At 35.6% G+C, this 21,847-nt stretch overlaps 1 protein-coding gene across 3 annotated transcripts in view; it reads left to right on the forward strand.

Annotated features, from left to right (window-relative positions):
- LOC125058055 (saccharopine dehydrogenase-like oxidoreductase) overlaps positions 1-21,847 on the forward strand; it is a 48,362-nt gene that overhangs the window by 18,891 nt on the left and 7,624 nt on the right. Inside the window, exons 1-10 of one of the 3 annotated variants that reach the window (XM_047662065.1) lie at positions 2,406-2,537; positions 2,872-3,037; positions 6,706-6,890; positions 9,304-9,433; positions 11,147-11,249; positions 12,045-12,131; positions 13,148-13,348; positions 15,327-15,510; positions 18,499-18,593; positions 18,804-20,310. In XM_047662065.1, the coding sequence (XP_047518021.1) occupies positions 2,872-3,037; positions 6,706-6,890; positions 9,304-9,433; positions 11,147-11,249; positions 12,045-12,131; positions 13,148-13,348; positions 15,327-15,510; positions 18,499-18,593; positions 18,804-18,906 (1,254 nt within the window). In that variant the 5' untranslated portion in view covers positions 2,406-2,537 and the 3' untranslated portion in view covers positions 18,907-20,310. Of the gene's footprint in view, positions 1-2,405; positions 2,538-2,871; positions 3,038-6,705; positions 6,891-9,303; positions 9,434-11,146; positions 11,250-12,044; positions 12,132-13,147; positions 13,349-15,326; positions 15,511-18,498; positions 18,594-18,803; positions 20,311-21,847 lie in introns of those variants that run through there. The other 2 variants (XM_047662064.1, XM_047662066.1) reach the window with 2 other exon arrangements.

Genomic DNA, 21,847 nt, shown 5'->3' on the forward strand with positions numbered 1-21,847 from the left:
TTCGAAAAGTGAGTTACAGAATCGCAGGGCAGTCCCGCGCACGCTTCTTTTGTATCGAATCAAATCAAAGAAAGACATGCTGACGTGACTACTATAACTTGTTCTGTTCTGTCTTATTTAAAAATCCTTATTTATTATATTTGTACCTACATTAAATACCTATTTTATGTATCTTGGCCAGAAACAGAAGTCAGCGGATGAAAATGAATGTCTAACTGGTCAGTTTATTTGTACGCTGTGATACCTTTATATATTTTGTTAAACTTATAGGACACATGCAGGAAACGTACAATTTATTGAATTAGTAATTTAAGTTTTTCTAACAACATTTTCAAATTGGACGTAAAATATCATGAATGATGAACTTCGAGAATGACAAAACAGCATAAAAAACATAAAAAAGTATTACATAATACATATGTCGTTCAGTAGTAGTAAAACATTGCTAATGCTATGTAGTTTTATTAATCATACGATGCAATCTACCAGTTAGTAAATTACTCTTTAATCAGTCGTAGATACCTACTTGAATTGATTGTCGCACTATATTATTTATTTTGTGAGAACTTTAGCTTTATATGCATAATGTCAATAGAACCCTAATATATTGAGTTTGTTAAAAATTGCAATACAGTCGCTTTTATTTGCGACCGACCAATTACGTTGTGGTTAGTAATTATTGCAAGTAAAGTAATTTCATTTATTAGACTATACTATCGTTTTTTATTAAAGAAACGATTTGTTATGTATATTCAAATGTATACTAATTATGGAATTATTTCAGCTTCAATAGCTTTAGTCTTCTAAAAAAAGATTTTTTCGAGAAATAAGACGTATAAAGGATTTATTGTAATATAAAATACTTTTCAGCCCAAAATATCAAACATAAATTAAACGGGAATCGTTCTAGTTCAGATTATTATGATAAAGACTTTAATGATATTTTAATTGACTTGTAATGTTTTGGTTCACACACAATTCGATACACAGACAAATCGTAATTTATGGACCACGTTACCTGTTTTGTTGATTAAATAATTATTGATCCATCATCTTTCCTCCGGAGCTATTATATAGTAATCAGTTTTATCTTTACTTTTCAACCTTAGAGGGTCTGAGCGAAAGGTCACTGGCGCGCGCGTCCTCCTCGGCCCTCCGTTCCGGGGTCAAGGGAGGCGGAGAGGGGTCTAGCCGTATTACTACTTAAAAGTTTTCGTAAACGCATCGTTCGCAGCCAAGCGACATGTTGCGACGCTACCGCAAAGTCGGCAGCGTAGCTCCGGGCTGCTGTTCGTAGCCCCTTGTTCCGTCAAATTGTTGCTGGATTAAATGTATCCCTAATGTCACTTAACCTTATAAAAGTTAAAACTTCACAATATTAATTTAAATTTGCAATAGCTTGCTTAAAATAGCTTGCTGCAAAATGGACATAAGAATGCGAGCAAGGTCGGAACAGATTTTATATTTTTAAGATTTCATCTCACAATAACTAATCTGTAAAATGAAGAAGCAACATATTTAGTTACCGCTTTAAAGAAACAATAGAAATAGTACTGCAAATTAATAAATAAAGAGTTAAGAGAAGATTAATTAGCAGTTGAAGTCCAAGGAATTAAAATACACTGTGAAAAAAAACCGACTAATGTGAACACTGACAATAACCTAGGCTGACTTTCGACATGAACTGTAATTTTCATGCAAATGTAGATTTCGACTTCCTACAAACACTATCGTTATGACGTCTTGACTGAGCCCTCTATAAAGGCTGGTTTACGCGTAGGCAACAACATGCGACAGTGTCGCATGCTACAAATAGAAAGCATTTGTGGCATATGTGGCATATGGCAGCCTATTTTACGCCGAGGCAACATCGTGCCTGGATAATTTCCAAATCATTGTGCTGTTTATGGAGTGTTGCTGGTCTATCTACTTATTTGATCGATGGGATACACTATAGAATATGGCTGATCAAGTTACAAGCTAAACAACGGAAGAAGAGACGTTGGTGGAAAAGAAGATTACTTCAGAACGGCCCACGGACTAGCAACAAAAATGAAGGCAGACGATGAAGCTTTTTTTAAAAACTTTACCAGAATGTCAAATGAGGACCTATTTTTCTAAAGTTAAGTAAAAAATTAATTAATTTTAAAAAATTTAGACCTAATAAAAATAAAAATTAATTATTTTTTTTAGGTCTAAATTTTTCGTTACACCACTCCACAACCGATAATTCTCACTTTCCAAAACAAATATAAATAAAAACATAACCTACAAACTGTTTTGACGCACGAAAAAAGTCGCATAGATTCCATTCTGCCACAGCTGCACACAAGCTGCGACAGTCTGCCACATGATGCAAGGTGTTGCCCTGCCGCACGGTTCTTGCGACATTTTTAACTTTGTACAATGCGGCCTTGTAGCATTCCGCAATGCCGCAGTGTTGCCCCGGTGTAAGATAGCCTTTACGGCGCGCGCGCGCATTTGTGTTATTCATTCGTTAGAAGTTGTGTGTGTCTTGGATACTAAATTCGGAAAATGTGAGTACATAAAAGTAATCATACACGAAAGTGTGGAATTAGCCATAACGTTAACTCACGTTGTATATTTAATTAAATTAAAATTAACACTATTAATTTTCAATATTATAATTGTTTGTGCAAGTATATTATTTTATACTCCAGTTATTATAAATAACAATCAATAAACCAATAAAATATATAAATAATTTAATTGTTGGATTTTATTTGACCGCTAAAGAATAGTTTCACCCTGCAATATTTTAATTATGACCGTACTCGCCAAGTTAGACTGCGATGTCTCTCATGGTTTCGGAATTCTTAACTGTTAATAACATTTTTATTTGCGTTGTAGATGTCTCGCCTGGACCTGGTGATATTCGGTGCGACGGGGTTCACGGGTAAACATGTCGTTATGGAGATGAATAGACAGTTGAAGCGTTACCCGCTTTCTTGGGGTATCGCTGGACGCTCTCAAGCCAAATTAGAGGAGGTAATCAAGGAAGCCGCACAGAAAACCGGTAAATAAATGCAACATTTTATGAACGAATTTTATTACGACGACTTACGCAAACCACTTTCACAAGGTCACAAAGACTACATAACCATGAATTATATTTGCATGTATTACACCTAAACTTTAATCGCTAGTTGAACAAAAAAAATTTTGAGGTTTCGTAATTAACAATTTAACCTGATATTTCATAAACTTAATATGTAAACCGGTTATTTGACTTAGACAAGCATAACTTTTCGATCTTACCAACTCAAATTGAGTATTGTTGGCCTAGTGGCTTCAATGTGCGATCTCTTATCCCCGTGGTCGTAGGTTCGAACCCCAGCCGTGTACTAAAGGACTTTCTGTCTTTGTGCGCATTTTAACTCTCGCACGAACGGTGAAGGAAAACATCGTGAGCACCTTAGACCCACAAAGTCGACGGCGTATTTCGGGCACAGAAACTTTATCACGTAGGTACTTGCCTAAGTGATAGAAGAACAATTGAAAAAATCTGAGATCAGGATCTAAAAGGTTGTAGCGCCCCTGGATTTTTATTAACTCAAAGGCAATATATACGAGTATATCAGGGAAAGGAAACAACAAAGTTTATTAAACCATATATCAAATATGCCAATAGAAAACTAGCAACATTGCCGACACAAAAAATCCATAACACGCCATTGTCTTTGGTTTATGCAAGTATCTCGTATACATTTTTTTTTATATAATAGGGGGGTAAACGAGCTTGCGGGACGACCAAAAAGGGCAGTCTACGCAGCCCATAGACACCCATTTTTAGTGGGTGCGTTGCCGGCCTTTGAGGGAGGAGTAGACTCGCTTTTTGAACATTTGGAGGTCGTATCTCTGAGGGAAGACCCCCCCGGGAGCCGATTCCACAGTTCGCTAGTTCGCAAAAGAAAATGCCTTGTGAAACGGACTGTGGAAGACCTCCAACCTTCAAGATGATGCTGGTGAAATTTAGAGGTCGTTCGGCTCGTACGGTGTTGAAAAGAGGCAGGAGGGATCAACCCAAACAATTCTTCCGAACACTCTCCGTAGTAAACTTTGTAAAAAACGCAAAGAAACGCAATGTCTCTGCGTAGCGAGAGAGAATCAAGCCGATCAGTAAGACATTGGAGATTGACAATTCGACAAGCCCTTCGCTAAATTTGGTCAAAAGGAAGAAGCTGGTATTTGGGAGCACCGGCCCAGAGATGCGAGCAGTATTCCATATGAGGTCGTACTTGAGCTTTGTAGAGCTGCATACGTTGCACCTCAGTGAAATACTGCTTAGCCCTACCCAAAACACCCAGCTTTTTGGAAGCCAGTTTGGCTTTTTCTTCCAGATGACTGCGGAATTGGACTTCTTTCGAAATGCCAACCCCAAGGATACTGAGGCTGTGTGACGAACTAAGGAGAGCGCCTTCAAATTGAGGAGACACGACAAAAGGATCGTTCTTGGCAGAAAACGAACAAACCTGAGTCTTTCTAGGATTAAACTTAACAAGGTTGTTACTACCCCACACAGAAACCTTCTCCAGAATCGACTCAATTTCGAGAGCAAGTATGTTTCGGCTCTCATCGACTTTAGATCGAGACATGTTCGGATGGCCGGAATATAATGTGTCGATGGTGCTGTTGTCTGCATAGCAATGGATGTTGTCGATATTAAACAGGTCATTGATATGCAGAACGAACAGGGTCGGCGAAAGGACACAACCTTGCGGAACGCCTGCATTGATGGGTCTAGGATTGGAGCACGCTCCGTCAACTAGGACTTTTATGCTACGTCCTACAAGAAAATTTGCCAGCCATCGGCATAAGCCATCGGGCAAACCATATGACGGTAGTTTCGAAAGAAGCGCCCTATGCCAAACCCTATCAGAGGCCTTAGCTATATCCAAGCTAGCGGCCAATGCCTCTCCCTTACTTTCCACAGCTTCGGCCCATCTATGAGTTAGATAGGCAAGAAGATCACCAGCTGAGCCAAAAGTAAAAGCCATACTGACGATCACTAATTAGCTGGTGCTCCTCCAGATATCGCAAGAGCTGCCTATTGATGATAGACTCCATTACCTTGGAAAATAAAGAAGTGATTGCGATAGGTCCGTAGCTGGATGGTTCAGAGCGGTCACCTTTTTTGGGAATGGGATGAACATGGGCAGTCTTCCATGAGCTTGGAACTACCCCCGAGGAGTACGAGAGTCGAAAGAGCTGTGTAAGCACCGAAGTCAGCTCAGAAGCACTAGTCTTAAGAACGATCGAGGGAAGGCCGTTAGGACCACTTGACTTGTGGGTATCAAGGGAGATTAAGGCCTTCCGCAAACCAATCTGTTCGAATCGAACTTCAGGCATAGAAAACCCGCAATGCGGAATAGTAGGCGGTAAGGTCCCTGAGTCATTGAGCGTGAAGTTAGATGCAAAGAGAGAGCAAAGGAGCTCTGCTTTCTCTTTCGCCGAGTGAGCCATCGAGTCATCCTTCTTTCGCAAGGATGGTAAAGAGGGCTGACAAAAGTTTCCCTGAGTTGCCTTCGCCAATGACCAAAAGGCTCGAGTTCCAGAGGGCAATTTCGCGAGCTTTTCACCAATTCTGCCAATATAATACGATATTGCTTTAAAAATTTCTCGTTTAAGGGTTCGGGTAGCCGCGTTAAATTTCTTTTTATGGAGAGCTACATCAGGATCCTTTATGGCCATTGCGTGAGCCCAGATTTTATAGTACTCTAGCTTAAGACGGGAAGCCTCTTTGCAAGAATGGCCAAACCATGGCCGAGATTTACCACGAATGGGAACCATAGAGTAAGGGATATAGAGTTCCATTGCTTGTAGCACCACATCGGCGACAGACTCAGCGCTGGCGTCAGGATCACTACCCTTGAAGCAGACTTGCAACCATGGGTATGCTGCAAAGAAATGACTCATGTCATCCCAATTGGCCGATTTGTAATGCCAGACACGACGGCATTCCGAAAACTGCGGGCGGGTTTGACGCCTGATTGGCACAACGGTTCGCACCAAGCAGTGGTCGGAGGACCCAAGTGGGGCATCCACAGTAACCTCATAGAAGTCTGGGTGAGAAGTCAGCATAAGATCTAATAACGAAGGCTGATGGTCAGCTCGGTCTGGTATTCGCGTAGGCGTTGTGACCAGTTGAGTTAAAGCATATGCAAGAGGCAAGAGCGAAAGTATGGAAGCCTCTTCCCGAATAGTCGGTCGTACGAGAATTCAACCACTCAGAATGATGGGCATTGAAATCACCCAGTATAACGACTTCAGCAGGCGATAGAGACAGAAGGGAATCGAGTGCAGTTTGGACATATTCTATAAGTCGATCGACCTCGGCGTTGCCGCTGTGTGACCTGTAAAGGCAGCAGTATATGCGGGGATGGTCAGCACATTCTACGCGTCCAGCACATTCCTTGTGGGTACAAGGTAGAAAGTTCGGATTCTTCCAAATGTAAGAGGCGACGGAAATTTATATCCTCACGAATGTAAACGCATACACATATGTGGTATACATTTATAAACTTATCTTTAATGGATTTCAACGTTCTTAGCATGTCAGCAGCATAGCATTCGAAATGTTATGATCTTTATAAATCACCGTTTAAATCAAACATCGATCAAAATAGATCTCTAGCGTAGCTTCAGTTAAATGAATGGTAGGTATTATCCTTTATCTGTTTGCAGGTAGCGATGTGTCAGCCTCAGTAATAATAGCTGACGTGAACGATGAGAAATCCCTTAAGAACATGTGCAGCCAGGCCAAGGTGTTAGTAAACTGTTGCGGGCCATACCGGCATTATGGGGAGGCGGTGGTCAAAGCTGCCATCGAATCCAAGACACATTACGTGGATATTGCTGCTGAACCCATAGTAAGACAAGTTGAATAGAATCTTTAACGGACTGAAAATACTTTCTCATACATCAATACGTCTACACTAATATTATAAAGAGGAAAACTTTGTTTGTTTGATTGTAATGACCTATTCATTACAATCAAACAAACAAAGTTTAACTCATAAACTACTGGACCGAATTTAAAAATTCTTTCACCATTCGAAAGCTACATTATCCACGAGTAATATAAGCTATATTTAATCTACACTAATATTATAAAGAGGAAAACTTTGTTTGTTTGATTGTAATGAATAGGCTCATAAACTACTGGACCGATTTTAAAAATTCTTTCACCATTCGAAAGCTACATTATCCACGAGTAATATAGGCTATATTTAATTTTGAACAAAAATAGGGTTCCGTAAGATTAACCCTAATGGGTTTTTCGGACACAAGGTGTAAAAAATCAACCAAAAAAGTTACTTATTTTGCGTACCCTGCCTAAACTATTAAAGATAGAACCATAAAATGTTCTAAGTAATTGTAGATCTTATAAATATCTACAAAAAAGTCCGCAACAGACTATACCTATCTATGTCGAGTGAGGCACAATAACCATAAATGATAAACATGGCAAAACGACGTTTGCCGGATCAGCTAGTATCTAATACATAAATAAATTATCTTTTTAAACATTTCATTCTCTTAGTAATAGAATAGAGTCTGGCTAATGAAAGTTGATACTGAAAAAGCGCGGCAAATTTAAAAAATATCATCATGGTAGCCCTAAAGTAAAAAGGAAAGTTGGAACAACTCACTTTGATACTTTGACATTCATTTTTATTTTACTAGTGGATGCTTGCAATTTTGTCCGCGTTATGAGGAGATTAAAAGTAGCTTATATCGCTTATACCGGTGAGTGAAGATAGTTCTTCTAAGTACTGGTTCTGCGATTTCATCATATCTTTTTGATCTAAATCTGTGACCTTTTCAATTGCTTGTTTTACTTCAGCAGTTCGTGCATTATCCTCAAGACTATCTGTAAAAGGACAATAATATTATCTAAAGTAACTAACACTAATATGTATTTATTTAAAATAAAAAAATATCAAGACATTTTGACCGTACTAACATTTGTGTTGCAAAAAAATCCAGTATTTACTTTCGTTAGCCAGACTCTACCAATAAAATGAATTGTAGCTTTTAATAAAACAATTTTTAACCGGATTGAAGTTATGTATTTACAACAATTTTTCATAATTTTAAATTTAACCGACGTTTCGCGTCCTCTATAAAGGACACCGTGAGCCATTTCTGCCAAAACCCTTCATCTTTTAGTCGATACCATGCTCCGGGGAAATAAATACAGATAATACAACTTTTTCTACAGCTGTGATACTTTTTGACATTCATGATTCAACACCTTTTGTCTTCAGTCACCGTGACCACGCACGCTGTAAGCACGCGAAACGTCGGTTAAATTTAAAATTATGAAAAATAATTGTAAATACATAACTTCAATCCGGTTAAAAATTATTTTATTAAAAGCTGTAATTAATTTTATTTTAGATGACGTCATGTTTTGTTTTCTCTCCATTGTATTCTTAAAACTTGTTTTATAATCCTTGATGGTTTTACGGTTCATGGTCCATTACAAAAAATTAAATTTAACAAAGTCTGACAATCTGTTTTGTATCGCTTTATATTTAAACAAGGTTTGTCTTTTTGAGTTCGTAAACAAAATGCGATTTTAGTATATGTTAACCTGAGATCCGTTGATAGCATAGCACAGAGAATTGCTAAATTTAAAGAATTTTAATAATAGCATCCACAACAAACGGATCCCCTTGTTTGATGCGTAACAGTCCCATACAAATGCACGGAAAGTAATATTAAATTGTGTGTCACTCATACGTCATGTGAACTGTTTATGATTACCTATATAGTAAAAGCTTAAAAGTATTTTAGTGTTACATACGGCCAGAAATGTTTACATTACAAACGAAAATATTCTGGCGAAAACGTATATATAGGGTTCTTATTACACTATATAAAAACAAAATCAGCGCTGCAAAAAAACAAATACAGATTGGTCTTCCAATCTGTATTTGTTTTTTTTGGAATGGGTTACGTAATAGGTAGAATACACACGTAATTTTTCAATTTTGGGTCTCCTCAGGAAACAAATCGAAACAAAGGCGTTTCCTCATGACGATTCCTATAAAATAAAAAGCCCTTAATGCTCTTTAGTTTCCAAGCTAAAGTAATATATGTAATAGATATCTACACTTGATATCCATCGGCAAACAGTTATTACAAGATTTTACTTAAACAACTAACACCGGATTTTCTTCCATATAATATCTATACATTTGTCTAAACAGTAAAATTTTGTATCTTTAATTTACATTTCGTTTAAATCTGGTAATAAGTAATTTAAACTTTCAGTTCATAGAATCTATGTACCTTAAATACAACCAAGCTGCACGTGAAGCTGGAGTATACGTGATCAGCGCGTGTGGCTTTGACAGCATTCCTACTGACTTGGGAGTTGTCTTTCTAGAAAATAACTTTGGAGGTAAGTACTTGGAAGGTGAGGAGTGTAAACGAGGTTTACTATTGTTTATTAACTATCAACCAAAGTTATATAGTTTTAGATTTTAAATTTAAAAAAAAAACGTGTATGTACTTATGTACACGCGTTAGAAGTTATACTTCTTTGGCGTAACAGGATAAAAATCTTTTCAAAATTTTTATTCTATGTTTGTAGAAAAAACTACACTAATAATAGAAAAAACTAAAATGTTGACTGTAGCTAACTTCACGGTGCCGGTTCTTTGTGACGGCGTGTGCGCGCATCGTAAAAATATACTCTCATCATTTATCCCTAAAGTGCCAAAAGAAGTAGAACTTCAAAAACATCTCAGTTCATTAAACTTTATAGCGAAAGAAATTTACTGAACTTACATATCGTAACATTATTTATAAGGAAATGAAATCCCAGGACTATGAATATAAATAGAGAATCACAGTAGTCACAATTACACACACGCAATTTATGTCTTTAACTTTTAGAACGTAAAAACTCTTAAGGAATTTCCAAGTTATTACTACCGACCTGCCCTGCCTGCGGACAGTCGTGACACGTTCATTTAAACCTTACCTACCTTACCACCTTACCTTTAAAAATTTTATACTAAAAATTTCTCATGAATGTTGTATATTGGTGAATACCGTCATAAATTTCGGCAGGAATTTTTTGAGCGCAACAGACACACAGGTATATACAGCGGATGAGTCGGTTTTACATAGTATAAAATTTAAAAGACGTAGTGACAAGGATGCGAAAGCGAATGTTTAGATGGTTAGGCCATGTAGAACGGATGAATGAGAAGTAAGCCGCTTCTCTTTCATCCGTGGATGGCGAAGTCGTGTTGGCTAGGCTTTGACGGACCTGTACCAAATCTAGCAGATAACAGACAAGGGGATTTTTTTTTCTTTCTTTACTTTACAATTCCGACTACCATAAAAGTCGGCTTAATGACACTCACAAATAACGTGGCTCTCTATTACCCCCAAATGTTACCGCCTCAAACCTCACGATATACGTCTTATAGAGAGTAGGGAACATTTCAAAGTATCGCTTGTTGGCGAGCAAGATACTACTAGTCCTTCAAATTACCAAGGGGACTAATTAACATTGATTTAATTCAATTTATCGAGTATTTTTCAAATGATTGGAAAAAAATTCAAATTATCGAGAGTCGACTGTTTTTTTTTTATTTTTTATTTCAACGTTTCCAGATAATTCCCCGACTATGTAGTTGTCGGAGGTGTTAAAAAGCTTACATAAATGTATTGGTAACCCGAATGTTTACTTTCTATTACTATATTACTACTCTACTACTACCTATTTTTTTTGGCAACCCCCTGCATGACCCTCACAGCAAATCCCAAAAAGATGCCCCTCAACCTAACATTGAGCATTATCAAACCCGTCTCCGTATTCAAACTCGTCTCCGTTACCTTCATGCCCATAGCTTGCTCAGCGTTATACCTGTCGTATCCATACATGGGACAGTCGGTCAGAACATGCAACACTGTCTCTTCAGCTGCATCGCCACAAGGACAGGCAGCACTTTGTCTAACCCTGAGTCGACTGTTTGTAAATAGTGTAATAAAGTCGTGTTAATAATCGATTTTTTTATAATTTACTTACGTTAAAACATACATAAAGCAACGAAAAAGACAATTTGTTGTTCTTATAAAAAATTTTAAAATATATTTTCAGGAATAGTGAATTCAGTTGAATCATACATTACTGCTGATGTGTCAAAACACTTAGTAGGAGGGGCAATGGTGAACTACGGCACGTGGGAGTCTCTCATATATGGGTTCGTTTATTTATTTACTACTATGTAAAACATTACAAATACATTGAACCTCATTTATTATGTATGCATACAAGACCGTGTGCCACGAATAGTGATCAGTTCTTCATGTTCACGCTATTGACCAACACAATGGTTTATTCCTTTTGGATTTATAATGAGTTTGACAGAGAATTAAATATCTACGTAACCGTACTTGTATGAATTTTACAACACACGTGGTGATTACGCGGATGTGGTGGAAGGATGTTGATCTCTCCCTCCAACGTACGGAGAGGATCCATCATACAAACCACTAACTTGACCGCCCCGCTATGGTTATAAACTAAAAATAGACGCTATTGTATTGATTTTAGTTGCATAGTAGACGTCGCGATACGCATTCCTTACAATTTAAAAGTCAAGCGAAAACCGTTAAAACCGATAAACTTCGTCAAAACCTTATATATAAATATACATAATACAATACAATACAAATTTTCTTGCTATTATACTTATGCCCTTTTAGCTAACTCAAAACATGGTTTTTTCTGAGTTTTACTTCTGATTGAGCCATATTGGTTATAGCTTATGTATTTATCGTGATTGATTCGTTTAAAATTTATTACAGGTCAAAACCTTTTTTAAAAGGTTGTATTTATGTTTTAGTATTAAAAAGTTTTATTATGAACGGTGGCTTAAGTGTAAAATATTGTTATGTTGTCTCTATATGGTCGTTTCAAAACAAAAATTTCTTAATTCCTTACATAATATAGGTACTATGCGAGCACACACTTATTAATTTTCATTGTCTTTCAGTATACTAGACTTTAATAAATTACCCGATTTGATGAAGAAGATATATCCCGAACAGATGCCAGAATTTAATCCAGAACTTAAAGCCAGGTATTTCAGACGTACTTACTAACTGCTCAAATGAGCTATATAGCCGATGTAAATAATGAAATTTTTATATAGTTAACTAACATCAAAGATTACGAGTACAAGTATAATAAGTGTTCTGTGAAATTTCTCAAAATCTCTTCACTTCTAAAATTAAGAGTTCTCTATTTAATTATCTATTAACCAGTTATATATCTACGGTCAAATCCTCTGAATTATTAATTTACTCTAAATTAGTGAAGCACTTTAAAATCATAGGGCATTGAAAGACTTTTATAGCTGATATTTCTACCTTAGCTGATATTTAAATCCTTACTATTTAGCTAAGTAACCGTACACTCTTAATGGACCAGTGTGTGAACGACTTTTAATCTACTATAACGAGATCGTGTCCCAAGTTTATTACCTTCATACCGTGAGTTAATACCGTTTACAGAAATGGCAGCCATTTTTATACAGCCAATTCATGCACACCCATACATACACATAATTGCTAGCTAATTTTGGCCAAATTTTGTTTAACGTTTTTATTCATTCGTTTTATTTTACTGTATACTTATAAATACTTCTTTTCTTTCTTTTTTTCTACCTCGAAAGAGTCTGGTCGTTACACAGGAATTTCACTAGTGTCTGTATCAAATGCAACAATGTAATTGGTTTATTTATTTATCAATAAGGAAACATGACACATTACAAATACAAGATATGTAAAAAAATATAAATAAATAAAAAAATATATATACGTATATTTCTATACAAGTTATAATTATAGAAGTGTCCTTAAATTTAGTTGAGTAACACAACTAAAAATGAAATGGTAACAATAATAATATTCATTATTAAAAAAAATTTAATTATACAATTTATAGAAAAGGTACATATCAAATAATTGGAAATAAAATATTAACATGATTTAATCGCCATACCATCAGAATTAGTAATATCAAAAGGAACATGACATGACAGACTACTCTTCTTCACTCTTGTTACAGCGGAATCAATAAATGCAATTCTTACAGGTATCCATTCCATCGTCGGTTGACTGGAAGAAGTTTACCTCTCTTCGGCGCAGACGCACCTATAGTATACCGCACACAAAGAACCTTGTACGAGAGAGATGGAAAGCGACCGATCCAACATAAGACTTATATCGAGTTCGCTGGCATTTCGTCCGCGATGGCAGTCGCCTTCTTTGCGTTGATCGGCTACGTACTCCTCAAGTAAAATATGTTTACAATATATTTATTTACAAAAGCTTGCCAACGCTCACACACTGATACATTGTTTCAAGAAAAATAAAATACAAGATTTAACGTGATAGTGCTTGACTAATAGTAAAACATAAAAAACACTAGCACTCCGGGAGTGCCGGCAGAAGTGAAAACTTCAATATTAACGTTGTGTTTACTTATAAGTATAAAAGTACTATCATTTATGAGGTAGAATACAATGTTTATTTTTTGCGCTATCGTACACAAATATGACAATTTATATGTTGTTATTTATAATATTATATCGTTATTTATATATTACATTAAATTTTATCTCTCAGAAAAATCAACTTCCATCCATAATTTCGACGACTTTTACACCATCGTTATTATCAGAATCATCATCGCAAATTTTTACAACTGATACAATTGGTTTATGATAACTGAAGTAAGAAACAAACAGTTTTGATTCGAACCTATTTAAGTGTCTAATAAAGACCGCATCAATAGTAGTTTTGTATTTCGTTGTGCTAAAATTGCGATCATTTGACATAGTTAAACCAAATTCATTATTTAAAAATTCAACGGTAGAAAGAGTGGGAGATAATAGTTCCTCTCCCTTCCCCTCGATCTTACGCTTTTTCGATCAGCATCACGTGACCCTGACGCTAGTTTGAAAGTTTTTACCCATACAAAAAAGTGCTCAGCGCCGCTAAAGAAGTTTTCACTTCAAAAACAGTGGCGCTACAACCTCTTTTAGGTCTTGGCCTCAGATTTCTGAATCTGTTTCATGATCATTTTTAAATCTAATAGGCAAGAAGGTGATCCGCCTCCAATGCTCTAATTTCCGAATCCTCTGAGCGAGGTTTTACCCCGGGCCGTGGAAAGAAAGAAACTATTTTTTTAGAACTAAATTGAAAGACAGACGAATTTTTTATTCATAATAACAGTTTTTTACTAATTTTAACTTAATTATAGTGGCATTAATAAGTACCTAATACATTCAGATTGATCAATTATAAAATCCGCACAATCAGCCATATAAAATTAGGCATGCAAATGTCATATTAATTTTTATAAAGCCATAATGATAAGTTAAGTTATTTATAATTGTTGTCAAACTTATAGTCTAAATACTCGCTCGCGCTATAAAGAGTTGTATTTCATACATCTTACATAAGTGTTGGGTATTTTTTTTTACAGCAATTACATCACTTTATAATAATTAAAGTTATACATACAAATGTATATATCAATAAAACCATCCAACAATAATCCATTATAATAATAATTATGACATTTTTCATTTTTTCTTTACACGATGTAAATTAAATACTTTAAAGATCAAGTCGCATTATTGTATGAATTCTTGTACCCAAATCGTGCATATAATTTTTGTTAATTAGATTCTGTGACTGACATACGTTGTTTCCCTTCAGTAATTCCGTAGCTAGTATTCAAAGTGAATTATTTCGTTCTTTAAAAAAAATTATAACAATATTTCTTATTTCTATTGATTACCCTTGTGTTCTTTTGATTAGCTAAGATAAATAAACGTATGAAACGATAATTAAATAATGTATGTTGTGAAGATACTTTAATTTTTGGAAGTCGAATTGATAACCGATAAAAAACCCTTGGTGTATTTATCGGAATCCAAACACACATGAGGACTTAAAACCATAAAATCTCGATACATAAATCATTATCGACAACTTTCGTTTATTAAACTTCTATATATAACTTGTCTTTTTTAATTAGAACAAAGCTCGAACAGCTATTTGTGAAAAGGGGTATATTCTGCCAACATCGTGTTTTAAAACGAATAAAGTAAAGAAAATATTTTATATTTCTGACCATAAACCCTAGACTACACCATGACCGTATACAGTTTGAAGCTTTTGCACAAGATATTTCTATATAGTATCTGCCTTATACATTTTTAGTCTGTGCTCGACAGAATTAAGTTTTGTTATTACTTTTATAGATTAAGGTGCATTCGGAATCTCTTCCTGAATCACCCACGTGTTTTTACGTTGGGTGCCATCACCCGCGAGGGTCCTAGTGAGGAAGTGATGAACAGTACTATCTTCTCATTTGTGCTGTTTGGTGAGGGATGGAGCGAAGGAACTGATATCACCACACCACCTGATAAGAAACTGGCTGTTAAGGTAAATTTATATTATTTTACAGAATTAGCCTTAATGTGGAAATGAGTATACGAAACGATGACGTGTTTCGCTTGATTGTGATTGGCTCTGACGATCTCTCGTGTCACAGATGTATGTCAAGATCCTGCGTATAATCAGACAAAATCACTACGATCCAAATACTACTACTTATCTCAAGTCAAAATCTCGTCTGGAGCTCAGTCAAATGTCAACTTCATACATAAAAATAGAGTTTGACAGCAGCAAAAACTATTTATTTTGGATTCGATCGATTTAAGTTGAAAAGACATTCTAGAATACGGGCTTCTTTTATTTTATATTCTTAAGGTGGGAACTGACCAACGTTACGAGGTGTAATGTAACATGTAATGTAATGTTACACAGCGAGCATTCGTGCAGTTAGTACGTCGTGTTACGGGGAAATCAGCGAGCAACGAGCCAGTCGTTGCTCGCTTTGAGTGCTCCACCCGGCTGTCGGTTTTTTGGCGAATCCTTTGAGTGTTACGCGGTTCGGTCAGTACGCTCTTTGTCAAAAGTCGTCCCGAGCGCACGCGCGTCGCGAGTAATCACACGTCAAGCAATTAATCAATAAAACATGGAGTGGAACAAAGAAAAATCTCTGTATTTTTCTATAAAATGGAAGAAAAGAGGAAGTGTTGTGGAACCCAGCTCATGCAGAGCAAATAAATTCAACAGTTCTTCAAAATCGATCGGAGACATGCGTACAAAGTTTTTATACTGTCCAGAAATCATTTGGTTTTTCAAAGTTGCTATCAATGACAAACCACCACATACGCCTCTGTTTTTAAATAAGTTTGATATCCAGTAACGTTTTTTCTTCTTCTTAATTTGGATGAAACAATAATTAAGTAGAATCAAAGATACCAACGCGTCCTCGCTGTCGGCCATCTCGTGAACACTGGCGGCGAAAGCGGAGCACAGACGTTTGACGAGCATGTTACGCCGATTTTAATACACAGCGTAACATGCACGATGCGTTACACGCTCGATGCGAATGCTACATTACACATCGTAACTTTGGTCAGTTCCCACCTTTACGTGTCACCCCTCCCGGAAGATAACACAATCATGGATAAAATATAGTTACTAAATCAGGCCAGATACTAAGAAAGTAACAAAAGGTGAAGGACAAAAGGTCCGCTCTGTACGTCTGCTTCTAAAACCCAAGGATCCTCGACCAATCTCCTAAACCAGTTCGGCCACAAGCGAACGCCTCAGAGGCTGATGTTGAGATGAATGAATTAATTTACAGATCGCTATGATTTCAATTATATAAAAGAGATACTAAAAAAAATTACATTTATATTAGGTTGGGGAAAAAGTCTTTTCGCATTATAGTATGTATGAACTTGTAATAAAATCTCTTTGGCTATACTATTTGTATCTGGCTGGTTTTCGTATCATTAAAAGTTTAAATTTTAAACAAGATAATTCCAAATTCAAATTAGGAAAATGTGTGGTTTTTATTTATTTTTCGTACCGTCAAGATGAGTAGTCTAATGAAGAAATTCGATTTAAGATTCATTTTAAAATTTTATTACAAAAAAGGTAAAAATGCAACGCAAGCCGCGAAAAAAATTTGCGATGTTTATGGGCCTAGTGCAGTGTCTGTGAGAGTAGCACAAATTTGGTTTAAGCGTTTTCAATCCGGAAATTTTGATGCCAAAGATGCACGTCGCTCTGGTCGTCCTATTACGGATAAAATGGATGCCATTTTTGAAAAAGTGGAGCAAGATCGGCATATCAGTAGTTACGACGTAGCTGAAGAACTGGGAATTGACCACAAAACAGTTTTGACGCATTTGAAAAAAACTAGGTACACAAAAAAGCTCGATATTTGGGTACCTCACGAGCTCACTGAAAGAAACCTAATGAACCGTGTACTCATTTGTGATTCTTTATTACTACGTAATGAAACCGAACCATTTTTGAAGAAGCTGATAACTGGTGATGAAAAGTGGATCACGTACGACAAGAACGTGCGAAAAAGGTCGTGGTCAAAGGCCGGTCAGGCTTCACAGGCTGTAGCGAAACCCGGGTTAACTCGCAACAAGGTGATGCTGTGTGTGTGATGGGATTGGAAGGGCATTATTCATTATGAGCTGTTACCACCAGGCAGGACCATCGATTCTGAACTCTACTGCGAACAACTGATGAGATTAAAGCAAGAAGTTGAGAGAAAGCGGCCGGAATTAATCAACAGACGGGGTGTGGTTTTTCATCATGATAACGCTAGACCTCACACATCTTTAGCCACTCGGCAAAAATTAAGAGAGCTTGGGTGGGAGGTGTTAATGCATCCGCCGTATAGTCCTGACCTTGCACCTTCAGATTTCCACCTGTTTCGGTCTCTTCAGAATTCTTTCGGCAGTGTCAGGTTAACATCACGAGAGGACTGCCAAAACCAATTGTCGCGGTATTTGATCAGAATCCCCAAAATTTCTATAGCAATGGTATCATGTCCCTACCTACAAGATGGCAAAAAGTTATCGAACAAATCGGTACCTACACACTTTAGTTAAATGTAAATAAACTATATTAAAAAATGTTGTGAATTTTCTTTAAAAATGCGAAGAAACTTTTTCCCCAACCTATTATAAATATTCAGTGTTTCACTATTTTAATATTATGACTTTACTATGGCAATAAGTAATTGAAAGTGTTCTGTTGTAAAAAGTACATGACATTTTTTTATTCCAAATTTGAATTTACATTTTTTTTTTTTGATTTGACATAAAAAATAAAACGCAATAATTAGCGCCGAAAATAGGTCATAATTGCGAAGGCGCTAGTGTCGTCAGAGATACGCACAGCATTTTTGTATTGTCATAGAAATGGCGCGCATGTGTAAAAAAAATCGGCAAGTTGTCATAGTTTTGTTTAGAGCTAGAATGGATACATACATTATGCTGTTTTCACATTCGAGTTTCACGTTATAAGAATAGATTAAATATAAATGTATTACAGGTTTCAGGTGTGAATCCCGCATATGGTGCGACAGTTGTTGCTCTCTTGTTCTCGGCACTCACAATACTTACTGAGAAGGACAAAATGCCAAAAGAGTCAGTATTTCATTCATAATATTTTTTTCAATCTAACGTAAATTGCGAAAACCTATCGTTTTAATTACTTTGCAATATATATTTATTCATATTTTTTGTGAGAAATGTATAAAGTACTTCAAAAGTCCTATTTGTTTATTAACAGATAGAAGTACAAAAAGACATTAGTACGTAAACTAACTTAATAAAACGTTCTTATATTTTTTTCAGAACTGGTGTTCTTACAACGGGAATTGCTTTCAAAGATACCAACATTATCAAACACCTCCATGAAAATAACCTAAACTTTGAAGTTATCAATGAAACAGTTTGAGAATTAGATTTAATTTATTTTAGTATTAATACAAAATGTGTCTCTTTAATCTTTTTAACAGCATTCATTAAGATCATATACTTAAGCCATTTAGTTAAATGGGTTTACTATTGTGGCCATTCACCAACTGGCGCTGAAAAGCGGTGGAAACAGATAGTGCGCTCAGACATGAGCTGCCGATTAAAGAGAGATACTATTGATACAGTTGAGAGCCTAAAAAGATATACTGCCGTATCATTGTGGCTTATATCTTACCTTAAACGAATCGTTACCTAATCATGCATTAATTTCATACTTAAGTTACATAGATATTTAGGTATAAAATTCTATAATTGAGTTTAAAACTCAAAGTATGTGAAGTATATGTTAACGGGCCATAGACAAAAATATATTGCGACGAAATAGTCACAAATGGACCAAGCGTGAGTCATTTCCATAAAAAATCGTTTGGAGTTCGTAGGTCGTGCCTGTTGAAAAGTGATTTTGTTCCAGTATGACTTATGAATGATTTTCAACTTAAGAGTAATGTTATAAGAATAATGAAGAGATCTTTTGAATTTATTGGTATCGGTATAATGGCTATTATTTTATTAATGCGTTATTATTTTAAATAAAATAGATTTTTCTATTATGTTTTTTATTTTATGTATATAGAGGAATTTTGAAAACATACAAGTAGTGTTACGTTCTTTTACATGAACATTGAATAAACAGCTTAAAAAAATTGCGTAGCCGACATTTTTAATAATATGTTGTTACGCGCTTGTTGTTTGTTTTCTTACGCGCTCAAAAATGTTCATTATACTCAAATATGTTTATAATAGGTACTCAAAAATGTATGCTTCATAAATACAAATTTAAAAAATACTGAACTATATCTCTTGTACTCTTGTTTAACAACGCTCGTGCGTCATGTTGAAACATCTCTGGCAACCATTATTTATCGTAAACAGGTAATAAAAAATTTTAGAAAAAAAATACTCCAAAAAATTAGCCACTTTTTTTAGAGCTGCGATAGAATCTCCGTTTTTGTGAGTTTTATTATCGCAGTTAAGTACGTAAAATGGAAAAACATATGATTTTAATTGTTGCAGCGCCATGAAATATTAAGTAATGACTTTATTAATGTGGTTGGTTCTTCAGTACACAGTTGTTAACATCGAGTTAACGTTGTGTTGCGAACATCGGAATGTAATTTATATTTTATAGTCATATTAAAAACTAAACCTATACAAATGGCGGAAGAATGTGATGTAATAATTTTTGGAGCGAGCGGCTATACTGGCCGATTCGTGATTACGGAGATGATACGAATATGCCGGAATTACCCGGATATCCGTTGGGCAATCGCTGGTAGATCTAAACCAAAATTGGAAGCTGCTTTGTTAGTTGCCAAGAACAACGGTAAGATTATTAAATTTAAAACAGTCGAATTTCAAAACTTGTGCGTGTAAGAGAAAATATTTATGTATCGAACCGATTTTGATAATCGCTAGCGCATGTATTTTTGGTAAAAAAACACCCGATACCATTAGGCAACAATATTGAGACTTTCAAATAACATGATTAAATCTTCATAAACTGTATACATCTAATAATAAAAACTTTAAGGCTAGCAGCATTTCCTATGGAGTTTTTAATATAAAATAACGCTTTATACATTTTATTTCACTAGTATTGGATTGATATAAAAACAGTGGCGCTATAACCTTTTAGATCTGCCCTGCGATTCTATAAAGGTGGAAGCTTTTAGTTTATTGTTTATCAGAATGCTAAATCATAAAATGACTGCTTCACGACTGATTTGAGAGCGACCGCCGATGCGAAAACCGCTGTGTGAGTTCGAAGAGTGAGTTACAGAATCGCAGGGCTGGGCCTTAGAAATCTGTTTTATGATCATTTGTTTTTCCTAATTTTGCTACTTGGTGATCAGCCCTTTGTGCGATTTTTAGAGGTTTCGCCATAGTACTGTAACATAATTTATTTAAGAAATCATCTCCGACGGTAACGCCCATAACTCGGTCCTAGATGCCGATCGAGAAAAACAAATGAGATCGTACTAAAATAATTTCACTATTTATTTATTGTATACATTATCTATACCTATATATAAAAATGAAACCCGTTTTCCGTTGTCACGACATAACATGAAAACGGCTTGACCGATTTGTCTGATTCTTTTTTTATATTCCTTGAAGTACGAGGATGGTTCTTACGGAGAGAAAAATTAAAAAAATTGAGTGAAAATGTCTAAAAACAACACTTTTCTATATTCCCATACAAAATATTCGTAATAATATTTAAAGGCAATTTGAACTTTAACACCATATCATAAAGTTCAAGTGTTAGTGGAGGGGTTCCGGGAAGGTAAATTTTTATTTTTTAACGTAATGTATTTGTTGTATTATCAACTTTTTTTTTATCTTACTAGCTAGACCGGTGACCCGAATAGCAGATTAAGTATTAAAAAAAAATTCAGAATCGACTGTTAGGCGGTACGATGTCCGCCAGGCCAGCTAGTCTGAAATAAAAAAGAAGTTTTTAACAGTGTGGCTGAAACATAAACTGGACACAGTTTTTCTGTCCATCAGGAGGTCGAACAGATTTAAATAATTAACTTATCCTGTATAAGTGGTCAAAAAGTCGTGGATCAAACGAAAGTAGGGGATAGATGAGGTCATCAGCTGCAAAAAATTGTCCTACGGGAGGTCTCTAAGCTCAAACCCTGCAGAGTTATGATTTATTTTGCGTTTTATAAGAAAATTGACTTTTTTTACTAATTCTTATTAAAATTCGAAAATATCTACATCCTGTATCTTTTTCATAATATCCACTAGATTGGTACTGATGTGTTCTTGCGTTAAACATACTATTTATAGTTGTTTATTGAGTGTATTGAAGATAATATTAAGTTATACGATATAATTTTTTTTCAAATCAA

This window comes from Pieris napi, chromosome 17, assembly GCF_905475465.1.
Source record: "Pieris napi chromosome 17, ilPieNapi1.2, whole genome shotgun sequence".
NCBI classification, from domain to species: Eukaryota; Metazoa; Arthropoda; class Insecta; order Lepidoptera; family Pieridae; genus Pieris; species Pieris napi.